At 42.4% G+C, this 19,302-nt stretch overlaps 1 protein-coding gene across 1 annotated transcript in view; it reads right to left on the bottom strand.

Moving 5' to 3' along the window:
- Window positions 1-19,302, bottom strand: part of SORCS3 (sortilin related VPS10 domain containing receptor 3) — a 449,042-nt gene that overhangs the window by 18,363 nt on the left and 411,377 nt on the right. The window contains exons 17-20 of the mRNA XM_081158097.1: window positions 13,067-13,180; window positions 10,284-10,455; window positions 7,791-7,977; window positions 2,903-3,036 (exon numbers count right to left, since the gene is read on the bottom strand). Coding sequence (XP_081014223.1) covers window positions 2,903-3,036; window positions 7,791-7,977; window positions 10,284-10,455; window positions 13,067-13,180 — 607 coding nt within the window. The remainder of the gene's footprint in view (window positions 1-2,902; window positions 3,037-7,790; window positions 7,978-10,283; window positions 10,456-13,066; window positions 13,181-19,302) is intronic.

Here is a 19,302-nt window from a genome sequence, read left to right as displayed (position 1 = left end):
CCAATGAAATAGGGAACTTCAGGCTGGATGCAGCCTACACCAGTTTCCCGGACACAGTAAGGCAAGTTAATACTGAATATTATGCAATCTGCACAATTTAAATGTATGCCGTCATTCCCAAATTGGACAGACTATGCCATCAACATGCCTGCCTTGCTCAAAGCCTTCAGCCAATTGCATAGTAATGTACAAAAAGTGCTTACCATGTAAAGTGGAAAAGGCAGAATAGGTCCTTTGTGTATGCTATGGTTAGAACTATGTAAAATCTCTAAAATACATATAAAAACAGAAAGAAATAAAGTAAAATAGTATATTTTTACTGTGACTATGGGGTTAACGTGAAAATTCAGTTTGGAAAAAAAAGGCCTCAAACATACACACACACACACACACAGCCAAAAACTCCAAAAGTATCTCAGTGTCTAAACTATCACAGTCCATGAACCTGGTTCTACCTTCCATTAGTCTATCCTAAATCTGAGTTCCTATGACAAAGTTAAAAGCACCCGTTTATGTCATTTTAAGCCACCTGTTATCTAGCCTCCTCTCCTCTCATCTTCTTCTCCGGTTCCTGCATATGTGTACCCTGTGCGTTGTTTGAATCAGTCTGCACATGACACAACCACCACGCCCAAAGCCTTAACTTTACACGCAAATCCCCTCCTCTCTGCTTCAGCCCTACTGCTCCTTCAATGCCAGCTTAGGACAAGCTTTGCACAGGACTCATTTCACAAGCAACAAACTCTGTGTCCACCAGGCCCTAGGCTGCTGGACTGGGCCGGCAATATTACAGTCCTTAGTATGTACCTTACCTATAGTACCTATTACCTTACAGTATCTATTCTCAGATGTGAACCTCGTATCCTCAAATAGATTATATTTCTTGAAGGAAACATTTGGAATCTACACTGCCTTATGTTCCTCAAAACATGTAACACAAAATACAGGCTCCTGAAAAAGAGCCATAGAGCTCCGGATTGAACTTCCCATCCCTCGCTGATAGGACCGCAGGTATATGAGCCTGCATTTAGATTTCAGGGATGCTTGCTCTCTTCTGTGTGCTTATATGCCACACTTGCTCACCAATCATTGCATGTATGTCCATCTGGCCTTCTGTGCAGATGTATTTCCTGGAAGGCAGAGGCGATATTGTGTATGTTCTTTAATTCCTAAGGGCACCAAGCAGGGGGCTAGATGAAAGGGCTGGTATTGATTATTATTGAGAGATGATTTAATTCAACCACCTGGATGAACCTATTTAATTCACCAAGTCACAACACACACACACACACATACACACACACAACACTACCTTCCAAGAATATTAGCCTGTTTTCTCCATAAAATATGATTTCTCCTTTATCAGCAATGTTCTAAGGATTGAATAAAATAATATGTATGAAGGGACCCATACAAAGCAGCACTAGGAATAAATACTTTGCTCCTTTTACAGGTCCGTTTGCCAGGCAAAGGGAACGAAATAGATCTAAAATCAGAGCACTTACCATGACACCAAAGACACTCATCGTTTGTCAGCCAAAGGTGGTGCTCATTGGACTAAGTATTGGATACCATGGCCACCTTGATGTGTTCACAGCATGGGAAAAAAGTGCTGAAAATGTATCTCTTTCAAATGGACCAAATAACCCTTCTTGGAGGTGAGATGGAAATCCGTGGAGCCAAGTCAGATTTGCCCCTGAGATGTAGGTGTTATTGATGCAAATAAAGAGCATGCACAGCAGTGAGTGACATTTTCACGTGCTTAGTTGCGCTCTAAGAGCTTTATATGCCTTTCTGTACTTGATCCTCAAAGTAATACCAGGGTATAGTTACTGCTACAATGAACTCTGACACTGCCGTTAACAGTACTGGGGCCCGGAGAAATGATAAGGTTTAACTGAAGGCCTCCAGCCAGTTTATAGATGAATAATTCCTAACCAAAGGAACACCTCACGTCATCATAAACTTAAAAACTACAATGTCCTTCTGCAATTTAAAATTGCCCCTGTCATAATGTGGCATCATATAGATTAGATACAAATGATACATCCAACAGCAACTCACTGTGCATGGGTTACATATTAGTATCCTCGCTTTAGAGAAAAGAACAGAGATTCAGGCGATCTGTTCAAGCTAACACAGATCATTGTTACAGAAACTGGAACTAGACTCTCTAATCCTTTTGTCCCCTGGCTTGACAGCCAAAACCTCACATCATCAGAAGAGAAATGAACTTAAATTTCTTCTCATTCTCACTTTCTCTGCCCAAATGATGTTTTTCTTTTTCCTTCCCCCTGCATGACTGTTAGCTTTTGAAGCAGGATTTTAGGGTCTGTACCCTCAATGGGACAGAGCAATGCAGTTAAAGCATCCTGGGGCTAGAGGAAGGGATGGTATGTAGTAGGGAGGAGATAGGAGACCAGGGTTTCAGGTCTGACCCTGGCCTTCAGAGAACACCTAGTAGGTCTTGATAAAGATTCTTTGCATGCACTGACCTATATTTGCTCTTTACAGCCTTACATTTAAATATCCAATTCACATTTTGCAAATGGAATTACTTAATCTTGGAGAAGCTAAGTGGCTTCCTTGATATTATATAGCTCGTGGAAAGGCCAGGATTAAAACACATGGTGCAAAGGAAGTTTTAAAAATACTGATCACGCAAGCAAGAGCAACCCGATTTATACAGTTTCTCAAAGTACTCTTTCTTCCTTAGGGTTATTTGAACTTTCCTTGTTATAATGAACTAGGGAGTTATGTCACATTCAATTATGTGGATTCACAGCTTCAGTAAGTACATCCTCCTGCCCACATCCCCAGTGTCCCCGAGATCGACGCAGAAGCCGGAGCCCAGGAGCGCTCGGCATAGATCTAATCAGACACCGAGCAGAAGGGGCCGAACCTTTGTGCTGTTGCCGAACCACCAGAAATAGGTGAGAGTCCCCAGCTGACTGGGCCACACGACTGCACTGATGTTGACCTCTTTGTTCCTTATGGCAACGAATGGAACTCGGAGATGCACATGCTCCACGGGACCTAAAGGAATGAAGAAAATGTGTTTAAATTCCTGGAACAAATAGTCACACTTGATCTCACTCCCAGATTCGTAATCTTAACCGTAATTTCCATCACCTATGAGGAAACAAGGAGCACAGGCTCACAAATGTTGAGGGTGTGTGTTTGAACTTGAAATGAAGCACTGCCTATAACAGGGAAATCAAGTCAGGCTTCAGATTTTTTGAGTGACATTTGAACTTAATTTACATCTGATGAGCCAAACTGCAAATGCATATAAAACTCCAGTCCAAGGACAGAGCTAGTTTTACTAGACACTGAGCCAAGAGATAGGAGGGAAAACAGCAGACAGGTTTCATTTCGGACCATCAGCCTGTAGAGTGATCCAGGGTCCAAGCACTGTGTGGAGGGCTCTTCCTTTATCCTCAATTGTTAATTGGCGCGATCCCCTTCGACCGTGGGCCAATGTGCCTGTCATCGGCAGTACTCAGTGGGTGTCATTCAGGACAGGGCAAGGCTGTTTTACAAAAAGGAAAAAGCCCATCTCCCTAAATGGAAGGAGGAATAAATGCCAAGTTTCCAAATAATAATAAAAAAGAGCTGTTTGCAAAAAGTTAACAAACATTTCTTTTTTTTTCTTTTTTTCTCAGAAAACTGAGATCAGCAGCATCAAGTTTTAAAGTAAGAGAACATACAGGAACACACTCTCTGCATAATAAATAAGGATTTTAATTAAATTCATTTCCCCAAAAAAAATAAGAAGGGGAAGACGCTAATGTACAAGATTAACATGTCCATGTTGCATCTGTGGGGTAGATACTATTAGTTAACTCTCTGTGGGATTTTCTCCCGCCTCCACCTCCACCTCCACCCCTTCCTCTTTCCTTCCCTTTACCCTCCCCCCCTTGCCTTCCTTCCTTTACTTTCCCTCTTTCCTTTCTTCCTCCCTCCTCCTTGCCTTGCCTTATGTCCTTCCTACTTAATCAAACCCAATTAAAATCTTCCAGTTATCTGTTCACATTAAGGGCACATTTCCTGGTTCCCAATGCCACAGTTTGATGAGTGAACGTGACTAGAGGTCACAGCTGCAGCAAGGATATCCCTTGAGCCTGGGGACCTTTGGTGTTTCTCGTAGGTAGGACATTTCTCAGGCCACGTAGCCTTCGCTTTTGGAGACAGTCACGTTTAAATTGGAGAAATGACACGAAAACGGATGGATGTTTCTCGTTTCTGCTCTGGTTCAAATTTAGCTATATGATTGTTTCCTCTGTCTTACAGAGCCTTGACCCTACAATAGACCATTATTCTGTCCTAAAAATAAGGGATGATGCCTTCCTTATAGAAATAAGAATATATGAAAGTGATGAATGGTTATTAAAAGTACCATGTAGTTAATTATGGGTTGGCACTACCCCTACACCCACCACCATGACCACCACAGCATCACTGTTTCTGTGTGTCTTCGGGTAGACTTCCCTCTAAGGACACTGGCCGTCTCCTGGGTCTCACTGGGCCTATTCTGTGTTGCAGGTAAATTTACACGGGGAGAAGGTGTTTGGAGATGGACTGATGTTTGGGTGACACGACCAACCAGGTCTGCCTGCCACTGTCCAGACTGTACCCTCCTGGACAGTCAACGGGTCTTCAAGAATCTCTGTATCTACACCCTGAACATACTCTCTGCCTACAGCTCTCTGACCTGACCCCAGACGCACGTCATGTCAAGATTTCTTCCAGCAAATAATTTGAACCTTGTCATGTCAGATACACATCTGGCTAAAGGCTTAGTTATTTTCAATGAGGAAGTCTGTTCAATTACTTTTTATTTCATTGTTGGTGAGAATGCAAAACACAAGGAAGGTGTGAGAAAACCCTGGCTACTTGCACTGCTTTATAGACTCATTTTTAGGAGTTTACCTGATTTCTCTCTCTCTCTGTTGTCTGCACTGTACTGACCGGTGGGGAAGGGAATGAGGCAGGGGACAGGAGGCCCTGGCCAGCTCACGTGTGAGGAGGGAGGTAAGAGATCTGTTTCTTACATTAACACCTCAGTCCTCCACGCCCACACGCAGATCCCTCTTTCTTTTCTTTTTACCCTCAAAGTAAATATCCTCTCTTCGTGGGAGAATGGCCTGAAGCCCATTCCTCTGGCCAGCTCATGGGAATCCTGGGCTTTTCCACATTTACGGGACGAGATCACTATGACTTGTGGCCCTACAAATTCTTGTGAGCCTGCTGGCACCCAGCAGCCAAGGCTTACACTGCCAGGTCCTTTGAGGCCCAAGAAGATTAAAAGAGACTCCTCCCTAAACTCACACAAACACAAAAGGAATGGGGCTTCCATGAATTGAAACGCCATCACACATGATCACATTTATTCCAGCTCCAGGACAAGCACATATAGCTAAATATAACCTCAAGTAACAACAGGTAGCAGCTGTGTAGTGCAAAGAGCCTGAACCAGGAGCTTCAGGCTCCAAGCTGGAGACAGACCACGGATCAGGGAGAAGAGAGCTGAAGGGATTCAGGAGAGAGCACGGCAAACACCTAAAATCGTCACTGTCAAATAGTGTACTTTTTGATAAAAATCTAATAATCTGTGAGAGATTGGTTATTATGGGCAGCTAACAACTACTTTTGTTAGCTAATGGCCCAAGGTGAGGCCAAGAGCAGTTTGCAGGATAATAACTGTCTGGTAAATGCAGCCATGATTGATTTGGAGGGAATTATGAGCACAATAAAGGTTTCAAGGAACATTTCCTCCCTCATGCACATAACCTGCAGTAGAAACCTGCTCCTTAATGTTGTGTTTTTTGCCACTAAGACACATCAGTCTTTGCACCCTGCAGTCAAGGCCCACTTTTGCGACAATTAGGAACATGGGTGGGGCAGATCCTTGGAATAGAGAAAAGGAATTATTTGTCCGTCTCTTTACTTTTAAATGCAGCAGAGTGTCAAGCAGAGAGTTAATAAGAAGCACTTAGTACAGTTGGCCCTTGAACAACATGGGTTTGAACTGTATGGGTCCATTAAAAAAATTTTTTATTGAACTTATTGGGGTGAAAATGGTTAATAAAATTATACAGGTTTCAGGTGTACAATTCTATAACACATCATCTGTATGGTGTGTTCACCACCCCAGGTCAAGCTTCCTTCCCTCACCATTTATCCCCCTTTACCCTCTCCTACCTCCCCTCACCCCCTTTCCCTCTGATAGTTACTATGCTCTTGTCTGTGTCTATAAGGAGGTTTTCTTTGCTAATCCCTTCACCTTTTTCCCCCAGCCTCCCAACTCTCCTCCCCTCTGACAGCAGTTAGTCTGTTCTCTGTAATCTATGTGGCTGGAAGAAAGATATTGAAGAATCTACAAATAAGTGGAAGCAAAGACTGTGTTCATGGAGAGGAAGAATGAACACTTTTAAATTGTCTATGCTACTCAAAGCAATCTATAGGTTGAATGCAATTCCTACTGAGATACCAATGGCAGGCCCTGGCCAGTGTGGCTCAGTTGGTTGAGCATTGTCCCGTCCCGTCCCATGCACCAAAAGGTTGCCAGTTCGATTCCCGTTCAGGGCACATGCCTGTGTTGTGGGCTCCATCCCCAGTAGGAGGCGTGCAGGAGGCAACTGATTGTTGTCTCCCCCCCTTCTCTCTCTCTCTCTCTTACTCTCTCCCTCTCTCCCTCTCCCTTCCTTTCTCTCTAAAATCAATAAAAACATATATTTTTTAAAGATACCAATGGCGCATTTCACAGAACTAGAACAAATATTCCAAAAAATGTATATGGAACCACTAAGCTATAATCCAGGTCTCCTCCCATGCACTTCCCCTATTACTGTCGGTTCCTATTCTGCTATTATTACTAGAATGCTCGGAGACCAGCTAGCTTGCTGTTTGCCAGGGACCTCTTAAGTGTGAGTTGTTTATATAGTGGAGTTTATATCATCACTAAGTTGTTAATAGGAAAGGTGCTCCTTGTAATCACTTAGACTCTTTTAAAGCGTGTCATTTACACCGCATGTAGCATATTACTCCAAAAACACCATGGGGAGTATAAGTAAGAACCATGGAAGTCCACAGACCCATAAGTAGCGCTGATAGAGATTTATGAAACCAATACCAGCCCCATAACATTTCCTCAACCCGACACTCTAAAATCATAATATTTAAGTTTCAGTTTATAGGAGTCAAATCCCAGGATAGCAAATACACAAAATGCATCCAGTACAAACAAAATATTCAGGACTTCACCTGCTGCACTGGTCTGTGCCGAGCAACAGACAACAGCAGTGAAATACATTCTTGGACAGGAAAACATTTTGGAGGGTTCTTAGAATTGTTTGCAACAGGAATGAACTTGCAGGACCCCTAGATGTAGGACTTAAGGTCTTTTGTGTGTTCAGTCCTACATTTAAAAAACCTAAACATGTGTTTGTTTTTTATCATTCTTTAGTTCTTCCAACAGAGAGAACAAAAGGAAGGTACTTTCACCTCAAAGTGTGCCTGCATGTGCACACTTAACATCAGCACAAAGTAGAGCTGAAAGGAGAGACCAGTTGGTAATATGTTATCCAAACTTTGGAAATAACCAAGCTACTTCAGTATTAGGAAACTCTGAAACACAGATGAGCACAAGTCTCAATCTTTTGACTTCGGCCATCACTTAGGGTAGTAGTCACACCAAATCCCATCTCAGCTCTAAATCCCAGAAGTTTAGACAGAGGAAGCTGTCAACTGGGAGGAAAGTAAGAAAGGGGGTGGCTCATGCTACTTACAAACCACGTGCAGGAAGAGGACAGCTGTGTCCGAGCCCAAGTTGTTCTCTGCATAGGCCGTCACCTGGAAGATCCCTGCACTCTTATACACATGCTTGATGCCATCCTCGATGGGGCTGAAGTTAGCATAGGACACCGCAATCCCATCCCCAAAGTCAAGTTGGATGTTTGTCCTTTGGAGATCACCCTGCAAGAGGGAACAGTGGTTGGCCTCGGCCCTATCACATGGTCTAGCCCGACTCTTGGCGGATGCTTCGCCCTGTGCCTTCAACATCACCCTCTGAAAACCTAAAGTCTCTCCCAGGGGGCTGAAACACCCTAGACACAATCAACAGACTCCTACCTGATGTCCTCTGGGCACTGTGGGCAGGCACCATGGACCTGCTGTCTGCGTATACCCGAGCTTGGGCAGCCTGGGTTAGTGTGACACTGGCAATAAAGTAAGGTAGAGACTCTATGCAACTCTGAAGTGGGAGAGCCAAGGGCAACCCTGGCTCCCTCACACATGGTTTAATTATCTCTCTCTTGTGGCATAATAATAATAATGGCAATAATAGTAACAGCTAACACAGTTTCTTTTCAGTTCCAAACATGTAATTTCCTCACAACTCTATAATGTAGGAAGTATTACTGTCACCATTTTACAAATATCTTGCAGCTAATAGTGGGAGAGACAAGTTTTGAACCCAGGCAATCTGGCGTCAAAATTAATGTCCTCAACCACCATGATATAATGATAATTGTTCTTATTTTTTTTGTATTTATTAGTATGTTCCAAACATTATGCTAATCATTTAACACATATTATATAATACCACCTTCCAAATAACTCTATGAGGTAGGATGATTTATTCCCATTCTGCAGATAAACACTGCATACCAGCCATGGTTATATCTGTGCTCTGTTGACCTATCTAAGACCCCTCTTCCCTGAATCATTTTCTGACTCTCCCAGGTCACAGAAATCTCTGCCTCTTAAGAGGCCAAGAGCCTTCTTGGCGCTGTTTGGTAATGTGACACCAATGGCTCAGGTGAGCGATTCTTACCACCCCAAGATGCTCAGCTTCCTAGGGGCCAATGCTAAACTTCATCCTTCCTTGCCCCTCCCACCCCATGTTGGGCCAACACTCTGGATAAATGCAATTGAACCTGACCGCAAAACAAGAACAGGTGAAAAAAGAATCCGATTTCTGTTCATATACAAAGATGGCTGATGGAGTGAAAAGAGAAATGCATCATTTTGGAATTATGAGCCCATCCTTCTGCCCAGCCAATGTGCATCCATCATACTTTCGCTTTCTGTCTCCTCCCCCATAGTAACTCAGGTGTGAGTGAAATATTGATAGGTGCTCCCTTGCCCCACATACAATGTCAACTACCTTTGAGTTTATGAATATAAATTAAAGTGGAAATGAACTGGAGGAAATTCAAATGGATAAGATCGTGGCTCTTCACATCCATTCAAGGGAAGGTTTTTATAGCTCTAGTCCTGGAAACTCCCTAGTGAGGATGTGATAATGACCTCTTCTGAATCTTAACATTTTTTAATTCAAGCACCCAGTGTGGGTGACTGTGGAAGAGTCTGTCAGCCGAGGATAAGGAACCTTCACTATCCTGTCCAGTGCGGGCTTGACTTTAAAGGTTTCTAAAGTATTCACACTTGGGGAAATAAAACTCTTGACCCGCTTTGGTCTCTTTCCAAGATCTCAAGAGCACAGAGCAATTTGCATATAAATTTAGAGGGCTTTGTAAATCAGGCAAGACTCCTTGCTCCACCATCTCAGTGAGGAGTGCCTGAAATCCAACCTGGCTTGAGAAGAGATGAAACAGCTCAAATAGGAAGCAAGAAGCATCCAGCAGAGCTATTTCCATCCTGGAATCAATGAACGCAGCCTGATTTTGCTGCCCAGGCTTCAGAAGACACTAGAAAATGAACTAATGGAGCAGCAAGCTGATGGAAAAGCAACTAATATGAAGTTTTTCATAAGGATAAATTGAGAGGATTTCAATAATCCGCCCCCACCCTTACACTCATACTGTGGAGTCCCTTTGAAAACCTCGTGGGATTTTTAGTCCGGGGGTGGGGGGGGGCAAAGGGTTAGACTAAAGCAAAAGAGGCTCCTGAAAGCAACAGATAAAATTTGAATTCCCTTCTCCTGGCAAAGTTTACAGTATATGGTCTTATGGTGATAAACATGCCTTCAGCAAATCGGAGCCTAAAGGGGAACCTCAAAGAATATGTCCAGGTCTTCTCCGCGGGAGACAAGCCACCCCACCGCAGCCTGAGGCTGTGCTGTTGGATGAAGGCAAGGCGGTCTCTAAACACCCCAAGCCCTCTTTCAATCTTTGTATCTTCTCCCCAAGCTCTCAGCTTTTCAGCATTGACTTTCCTACAGGGACCTGACTACAGGATTTATTTTCCCTCTTCCCTCTCAGAGAACAGGGACGGTCTGCTTGTGAGTCCAGACTTCAGAGACCCAGGCAGATGCCTACCTCTTCCATGAGGATGATGAAGGTTGCATTGTGCCCCTGCTCTGCCACCAGGCGTCCGTCAGTGGTCACCACGTGGAGGCCCCGAGGGGCTTTTCCAGGGCATAACTGGGCCTTGGCAGTGTATTTTTCCCTTAGCCCGTCTGTGCAGTTGTTGGACACGATCCGCCGGTACCTAAGGGGTATTGACAATTGTCAGTGGTGTGGTTTGTGTTGTACGTGTGTGTGCTAGAAAGAGTACAAGGAAGCAAGACAGACATTTTGCACAGCTGTTCCTAAAAACAGAGTCTCAAAGAAGACAGTCATTTAGGAAGCTAAACAAATGCTGAGGAGCCGCTATCCCTCCATCTCAGGAAGAGTAGCTCTTTAAACATTATTATCGATCCTACCTGGTGAGCCACAGATCGGATCAGTGTCTAAAGCAGCCAAGGAAAATCAATGCCTGACTCACACACAAGACAGGAGGAGGCAGACCCACTGGACTCTGGGAGCAGGAACGGGTGCTTCTCTCTTTGAGGGAGAGGCTTGTTTCCAGATCCCCGAGGCCAAGCCCAGTTTCCTCGGTACCAGAAAGCAGCCAGAGTGTGAGACTTCTAACTCTCATTCATTAGGAAGCCTCTTCCTGTCTTCCCTCCACCCCCCGCACATCATTCCATAGCTTAATTCTTCACAGTCCTTACTCTGGAGCCACTGGGATAGTTTATGGCATATTTTCTCTCTTTGTTAATATTTCATTTCTTATTCATTGCAAACACCAGATCAGAAGCACAAGTTTGAAACTCCTCTTCAACCCAGCTGAAGTAAAACCATTTCAGAGAAGAAGTGAGCATGGGAAAACCTCCCACAAAGCACTGTGACCTTCTAGGACAAAGACGTATTTGTGCACAGTGATGCCGTCAGCTCACTTGACTACAGACCCAGCACCTGAAGTCAAGCCAAGAGCTTGCCCACAGCCCTGACCTGCATGACAGGCTCTTTCCAAGCTCATCACTGTCTGTAAGTTTGCCTAATATCAACATTCTGGTAAAACCACATAAAATAAATGCACCACCACTACCATCATCACCACGATCATCATCATCACCATCATCATTATCACATCGTGTCTTCTCTCACCCTGTATATCAGGAGTAATTAACCAATCCATCCATGTTGCCTTCTTCTGGTGGCCTTGAAACTGATGAAACCAAACTCTTTATGTGTGATATTGGTCGTCCACTATACCTGATATTTCTCCTGTCCCCCCGCCCCTGCAATTGCCAAACTACTAGCCATACTCATGAAGATGTTAGGCAAACATCTTGTTGTATGTAGTTATTGTCTCAGATGGAATTACACTATATCCTCTTGTAAATATACATTATTTTAAATTGCCAACTGTGCTCACAATCGGTAAAGAGCAGTGCTGTTGAATATACTAACCACTGTCCAACTATGCATATTGAGCATAAAATGTGGTTAGTGCTACATTTTTAAATGATATGCAATGGAATACTGAGTTAAATAAAATATATTATTAAAATTAATTTCACGTTTCTTTACTGTTTTAATGTGGTTACTAGAAAATGTTAAGTTACATGTGGCCTACCTTATAGCTCTTTTGGTGAGTTCTGGTTTACATAATCAAACTTTTATAATCAATTTACACTTTCTTGATAACCTTTAGTCATTCACAAGATATTCAGTTTTTACTTATGATAGATATTTTAGTGGCTACCATACCCTAATGCAAACTGGATATACCTATAATAAAATAACTTCAAAAGTGCTTAAACCCCAGCTCAGACCCCAGGATTAGCCTCCTAAGAACTAAATATTGGGCTAAAATATTCATGTTTCTCAGAGTAGCTCAGTCCACTCAACACTTCTCTTCTACCATGTATTCTTTTTTCCTCTATAGACATCCGTTGGGTAGATAATACCTACCACTGTTTTACAACCAGGTAAGGTAAAAGTATGGAGATGGTGATAACTTGTATGAGATGGCAGAAGATCCATTGAAAGAGGTGAGACTGGAGTCCAGAACACCTTTGTTCCTGAATACTCAATGTCCCTGGGACCGGAAATGTCGAAATCATATGAGAGTTTTCTTAGAAACCAAGAACCTCAATCCCACCTAGATCTCCCATATCAGAAGCTGCATTTAACAAGATCCCCAGGTGATTCATAGCCCATTAAAATTTGTAAAGTGTAATCTTAGACCAGTCACTTTCCAAACCTATTCTGGGCCTTGGAAGTGGCCAAGGAAAGGGAAAGACAAAAGATCTCCAAGGAAATGTTTTTCAAGCATCTGAGTGAGTAACTAATAAGTGAACAATGAGAGAATCACGCACATAATTTAACAATTACAGAAAGTGTGCTTTGACCTTCTTAGTCTAAGAGTTCCTGGGATAAAAATTTTACATCTTCACTGTAAGTTTTCAGCATTGGTCTCTGAGAGCTTCCATCACTAGAGAGCACTGTAATGGCTGCACACCACTTGTGTTAACGTTATTTCCCTTGGGCCCAAGAAATAAGATGAGGCACCTCTTTCCAGGAGAGAAGGCCTAACCAAAATAATAGCTATGGTCTGTCAAATGGCAAAAGGCATTGAGATTGGATAATCAGAAATCTTTTCTGATGTTCCCAAAAAGCTACTCTCAGCTAAAGAACTCCTCATCTTTCCTCAGAAACCACATAAACAAACTATCTACATTCCTTTGTGCTTCAATAGCAATGCTCCTGTTAATCCCAACTTAGAGAAACACAAAAACAGTGAGTGGAGTTCCTTCAATTGTTTCACTTACCCAGTGCTATTAAGGTAGCTTTGACCAAGGCTGCAGTCCTTTGATGGCGATGCTGGATTGTACCAGAAAGCTGGGACACACTGGCTCTCTCCGTGTCTCTCGTAGCCATAGTCACTGTCCACAAAATTGAATATTACATAGTGGTACTGATGAGAAAATGTTAAAATATCCACACACACACAAACAGAAGCACATCCCTCTAGCCATCCAAAGAGCTACAACACATTCTTTCAAGTATTCCCAGTGAGGGCAAATATTCATACTTGGAAAATAAGTTTTTTAGATGTATAAATAATCCCAAGTCATATGGAGTCCAGTGTAGAGGAAAGTAGTGGATTATCAAACGGGGATTCTAGGATCAAAAAGTAAGGTATACATAATGTGGCAGGGACACTGGCGTGGAGTGGGTGTGAAGGATGTTAAAAGCATATTTGGGGATCAAAGTGGAATTACTGAAATAATCCGATGACAACCAAGAAAATGACTTCACAGATCAAGGTTCATTTCTATGTTAAGATTCCACATGTGCTCTTCCAAAATTGATTTCATAGATTTTATTTTCCTTTTTCCTGCCAATTCTCTCTCGGACACATATATGCATTTGCATTCACATACAGCCATTCAAAATTTTCCCAACTACATACAACACAGGCCCCCTCTTGTCTTAAACAACAACAACAAAAACAAAACCAGAAAACAAAACACCTAAACTGGAGCTCTTTTCCATGTTCTCATAAAAGCATAGCTATAACAAAACTAAGAAAGCAAGCCAGGTGTGATGCCCTTCATCTTTCCTCCCCATTGGAAGGTGAGAAAATAACGGAAAGGAGGGACCCGTCGGAACCCTAAGTGATATTTCCTCACTGCTTAGAGTTTCGAGAACAAGAGCCACGTAGCGCTATTGCTCTTGTAACCACCCAGAGGTCACTGAGGGTGACTTCAGTTGGCAGGAAAATTCATGCTTCTAAGTTAAGCATCTGAGGATTTCCTGAAACCCACAGATTGATCAGAACAACCTGGACATTTGACTATTGATCCACTGAGTGTTAATAAAACGTAAAACAGGGAGGGAAGTCATTCTCTCTGGACCCACCCCTCCTTCCTTTCCCTGCTCTTTGAGCCAAGATTTAATTAAAGTCCAATGAAATTAGAGGTCAATTGTCTGTTATGTGTAAGTAGGACAGGAACAAAAGGGAGATAGGAACAAAAGTTTAATTCCCCATTTCTTTATCACTCAATGCGCGCCCTGTCCTGTGAAGAAGTATAACAATGCCTATCCTTAAGGGGTTTTCAGTTTTTTGAAGGCAGGGATACAACATGCCTCAAGTTGAATGAAAGAACAGAATAATATAGTAAGAAGCAGAACACAGTATAATGCGGTTTGACGCAGTATAGTTAAGAAGTACCAACTGAATAATGAGATTATATAAATTATCTCCCTAGTTTGGCCCCACCCTACCTTCTTACCACCTTCCTCCACAACAAACTCCATCTGGACACTCAGGCCAACTTTTCAGCCCTTTTTGTCTTTGTATGTGTTATGCCCTGGGCTTGCAGCACTCTACCCTTTTCTGTGTTTGGCAGTTTCCTACAGATCCTTCTTCAATATCAAGGTCAGATGAGACCATCCATGACACCCAGACAAAACTTTTGTGGCCATAGCATGTTGGAAACATTGAGGCTATAAAAGAGCAGAGACCTCTGTTGGTTTTGGCTTCCTATAGGAGTCCAGCATGGAACCTAGACATTGAAGGTATTGAATAAATATTTCCTGGGTGAATGGATACTTCAATTACATTGAAAACGATTGCACTAAATTATGCCATTGCATTTGGTGTGTCTCTGCCAGGAGACTGAGCCCACAGTTGACTTCCCAGTGAGGACCACAGAGAGCATCCCAAGTGCTCAATAGGTGCCTGCGGAGTGAACATGACCTGGAGTCCTGCCAGATCACTATGTGTAAAGATGGGACTCAAACCAGCTTTGATAAGACCATGTTTAAATGAAACTGAAAGAAAAGGGGAAAGGGATACGTCTGACAAGAAAATCCTTTGCCATGCCTCCTGATAAGGATTGGAGAGTTCCCAGCATGAGAGTTTATAAGGACTCAGTGTTGTACCAGCCTGTAACTGTCCTCGAGAGCCAGCTTAACATATCAGGAATTTTGCAAGCAGTTTATTGGCTAGTAAAGTCATTATTAAAAATCAAATCATATAAAATTTCATTTAAATAAAATATAATTTCAAGGTAATAAATATTCAAAACACAGAAATTCCTCATTATTTTACTGCACTTTATCATTATTATAGAGTATGTAGCATATAAAATGTTATTATATATTATTATATTATTTATGCTCTGAAGGTTATTTATATCTAAGTATCTGTATACTAGAAACACTACATAATGCTGTATTACTGCACATCTCTTCCCAAGTCTGCAGTCATTGACGTCATGGTGGTAGCTTGAAATCAGCCATGGTGCGGATATTTACAACAACCAGCAAATGCTACTGATCAGGGCTTATTTATTTATTTGTTTGTTCCCAGAGAGCTGGTGGCTAAACATTTACCAGCAAACCACTGAATGTCTGATTTCTAAGCATTGTTTACCTGTAGAAACATTTAGATTGTGGTGTGCCTGCATCATTTCTAGAAAATCCCCCGATTGCTTTATGAGATAAATCTGTTGAATGTCCTGCTAACCTTAAGAAATTTAGTAATTTTAGAAGGAAGGGTGCTCTGCTAAGCAGCGTTGAGAGGGAGAGGCAATCCTTAATGCTCTTCGCTGAATGCAACCATCTTTAGCAGTTCTGTTGAGCTCTGCGACCTGTTAGCCATATAGTAATTAAAAAGAGGGCATCAGGCATGCTGCTTTGCCCCAAAGAGAAAAAGCACCTCATTAATATTTAATAACATTAATGGAAACATCACTGGCTGCCCCCAAGCTGTAGACTTCTTCATTAACTTCTGCTAAGTGTATATTAAAATCTCTCATACGGCCCAACCTCCCTCCCAGCTCCGGAGTTCGCATAATTTAGACGAACAAGCAGTTTCAGCTGCTGCTCCAGCTTCCTGCAGAAAGGTGTTTTTCTGTTGAATTTTGAAGTTTGGAGCGAATATACCAGAAAGTTTGATTTGCCTCAGGGAAGCTTCTGCAGACGCACAAGCCACTTCCTTCAAGAAATGTCACTTCTGTGACTTTCTCAGATTTAGAACTTCTGAAAGTTTAGGGGAACACGTGTCCATTTCTAGGAACCTGTATGTCCAGATCTCATCCAGGGGTCCAGGGAGAAGCCTTAGACAATCTAAAGAAGGAATCACCGCTTTGGAAACCAAAAGGCCTCTGTATGTCAGAACAGGAAGGGACACTTGTATTCCTTGGGTCCAATCCCCTCAGTTGGTAGATTAGAAAGGAGGGGCAAAAAGAGGGGTGACTTGTCAAAGATTGTACTTAACTGACAATGGCAGGCGGCAATGATCATCGAAACTCCTGACCTCTGGTTCAGCATTAGCACAATCCCAAGGGGCACCCATTTAATCATCCGTAAGGGGCCCCCTGGTCCCCAGGAATGACATTTTGAGACTCTTGGGTCCAGCCGAGAAGCCATCTGCTGGCCCGGCTGCAGGTGCTGCGCTGCTCTCCCCAAGCACAGTCCCATCATAGCCTCGCTCACCCCACGTTCTCCATTCTCCCATTTGGCACTTGGGATTCTAAGATCAGTGATCCACATGGGCTTCTGTCCTACTTTAGGAGACAGCATAGTCTGCTGGGTTTGGATCAAGCAGAGAGAGATTTTCTGGTAGGCACAGGGTGACCAGGCAACGAGCAGAAGCAACCACAACAAAAACTGGAATAATAACATCATCACCATCTAGCTAAGCATAAGCCTAAACACAGCCATCAAGATAATTACATGCAGATCATTTCAGAAACTGTTCGAAAAACCACCCATCATGCCTCACATATTTCTCCTAATCCGAACCCATGCCCTTATCCTCTAGGCACCAAATACACTCTCATTATCTGCCTTCCCTGAAGTGCTGCCCATGATCCTGGTACTTACTCAGCAGCAAGTCTACACAGCTCTGTTGCCACCTCCTGCAGGAAGCTTTCCGTCATTATTCCAGTCCTCAGTGATCTCTCCACTCTGACCTTTTCTAGCACTTCCAGGTAGGACCAGTAATGTCCCATAGAACTTTCTGTGATAATGAAAATGCTTTATTTCTATGGTAGCCACTAGCCACATGTCACAACTGAGCACTTGAAATATGGCAAGTGCAAGTGGAGAGCTGAATGTTTAATTTTAACTCAAATAACCACATGTGACTAATGGCTACTTTAATGGACAACACAGATCTGGGTCATAAAATTCAGCACCTAACTATATTCTTCATTATTTGCTGTTATGCCTTCTTTGAGTTCAATATCTCTGGTTTATACATCTCTGACTTTTCCATAATGCCTAGTCTATGGGGAAAAAATGCTTGGTTGTGTTCTACATGCAGAATACTAAAGGTTGAATGGATTTCAGACATGTCTGAATTTATATGCTGTGGCATTTCTAATCTCTTCTGCTCTATCTTCTATATTATCACTTGATAAATAAACTAGCTCTGTGGACCTGGCACCTACTGAACATGGTAGACACTAAGACATATGAAGGCTTAGGACTCTGGAATCATAACATCATTATTTTGAGTGAGTTACTTAATCTCTCTGGGTCTCTATTTCTTCATTTATAAAACGTCTATAATAACAGGTTCTTGTTCCAATAGTTGGCTGAGATTAACATAATTCATCTAAAGGGCTTGATACGTAGTAGGTGCTCAGCAAGAGTTATTGCTGAGTAAATGGTTGGTGGAGTGAGTAGGAAAAGTGACCTTCTAGGTGGGACCTCTGGTTCAACCTGGTTCTCACTAAACAAGAGTATTTGGGCCTCTCAGAGGGCAACTCATTCCTAGGAGCCTTGATATGACTTCAGAGCAGGCCCTTTATGCTATTTTCCTGACTACATGCTGGTCTCTGAGAAATTTAATTTTTAGGATTTGTTCCTGGCCCCACACCAGTGCCATGGTGGAGGTTGCTGCAAAGTGGCTCTCTAGGGTAGACACAAGGCTGGGGATTTACAAGGCTAGTAAGTAGAAACATTATTATTCATGCAAAATTCATACTTGAATAAAACCTGCTTGGATGGAGGTTGAAAGTCAATGGGAGTCCACAAATAAACACATCTGAGAATCTATGGAACCTACTCTCTCTGAGCAGAGGAGGGATACAGGTGGATAATGCCCGCTTTTGTGCATTTACACTTGCACTCCTTAACTTTTCCACCAAAACCAAGATATTTGATCAATCTGCCCAGTCTCCACCCCCAGCCCCATCTGAATAGGTGACACCCTCCTCTCCCTGCTGTTTCTGAGACCTAAAAGTTGCCTGGATCAATGGAATGGCTATGAGCTGATTTGGCTTAGGGCAACAACTAGGTGAATATGCAGGATTATTGCTTATACTAACCGAGCTGGGAGTTTCGGATTCCTTAGCTAATAACACTTCCTGGTAGGAAGGACCACTGAGAAGGAGACAAGGCTATGAAACTGTTTCTATATACTGCTTTCCAGCATGAACATTAAAGACAAACAGACAAACTATTTGATGGAAAAACTATTTTTAACAGATAGCTATGCTTATTGAAGTTGATGGAAAAACAAAGACAATTTCAAACACCCAGTCCCATTGTCCACAAAATTACTATAAAAAAACACAAAACAGCAATTCCAGATATCAAACCATACTCAAAAGTAGTACAAAAATACTGTGTAGGCCATGTGGGGTTTTTTTTTGGGGGGGGGGGGGGTTGCTGTTTTTCTCAGATTATGACCAGTGACCTGGCATCCAGCCTTGTGTGTCTCTTTCTCCTACCTCAGACTCAAGTGGTCTTTCTATCTTCTTTTTAATATGAGGTATGATTGGCTATAGAAAGACAAACATACAATACCTTATATATCCCTCCATCCCCAAGTTGTATAAAGTCTTCTTGAATACCATACACCTATTACAATTCCAGTACCAATGGTCAAATCTACTTTATTCATAACTGTTTTAGAGTTAATGGAACATTTTATGTTAAACCTCATCAACTGCATTAACCTAGTTCATTTGAAGATTAGTTTTAATTTTGGAATAACTAAACTTGGGGATCCTGTTTATTCTGATACATGAAGTAAATGTAAAAT

The sequence above is a fragment of the Miniopterus schreibersii genome (genome assembly GCF_964146895.1).
Source record: "Miniopterus schreibersii genome assembly, chromosome: 14".
NCBI lineage: Eukaryota > Metazoa > Chordata > Mammalia > Chiroptera > Miniopteridae > Miniopterus > Miniopterus schreibersii.
This window is presented reverse-complemented; position numbering and strand designations above follow the sequence as displayed.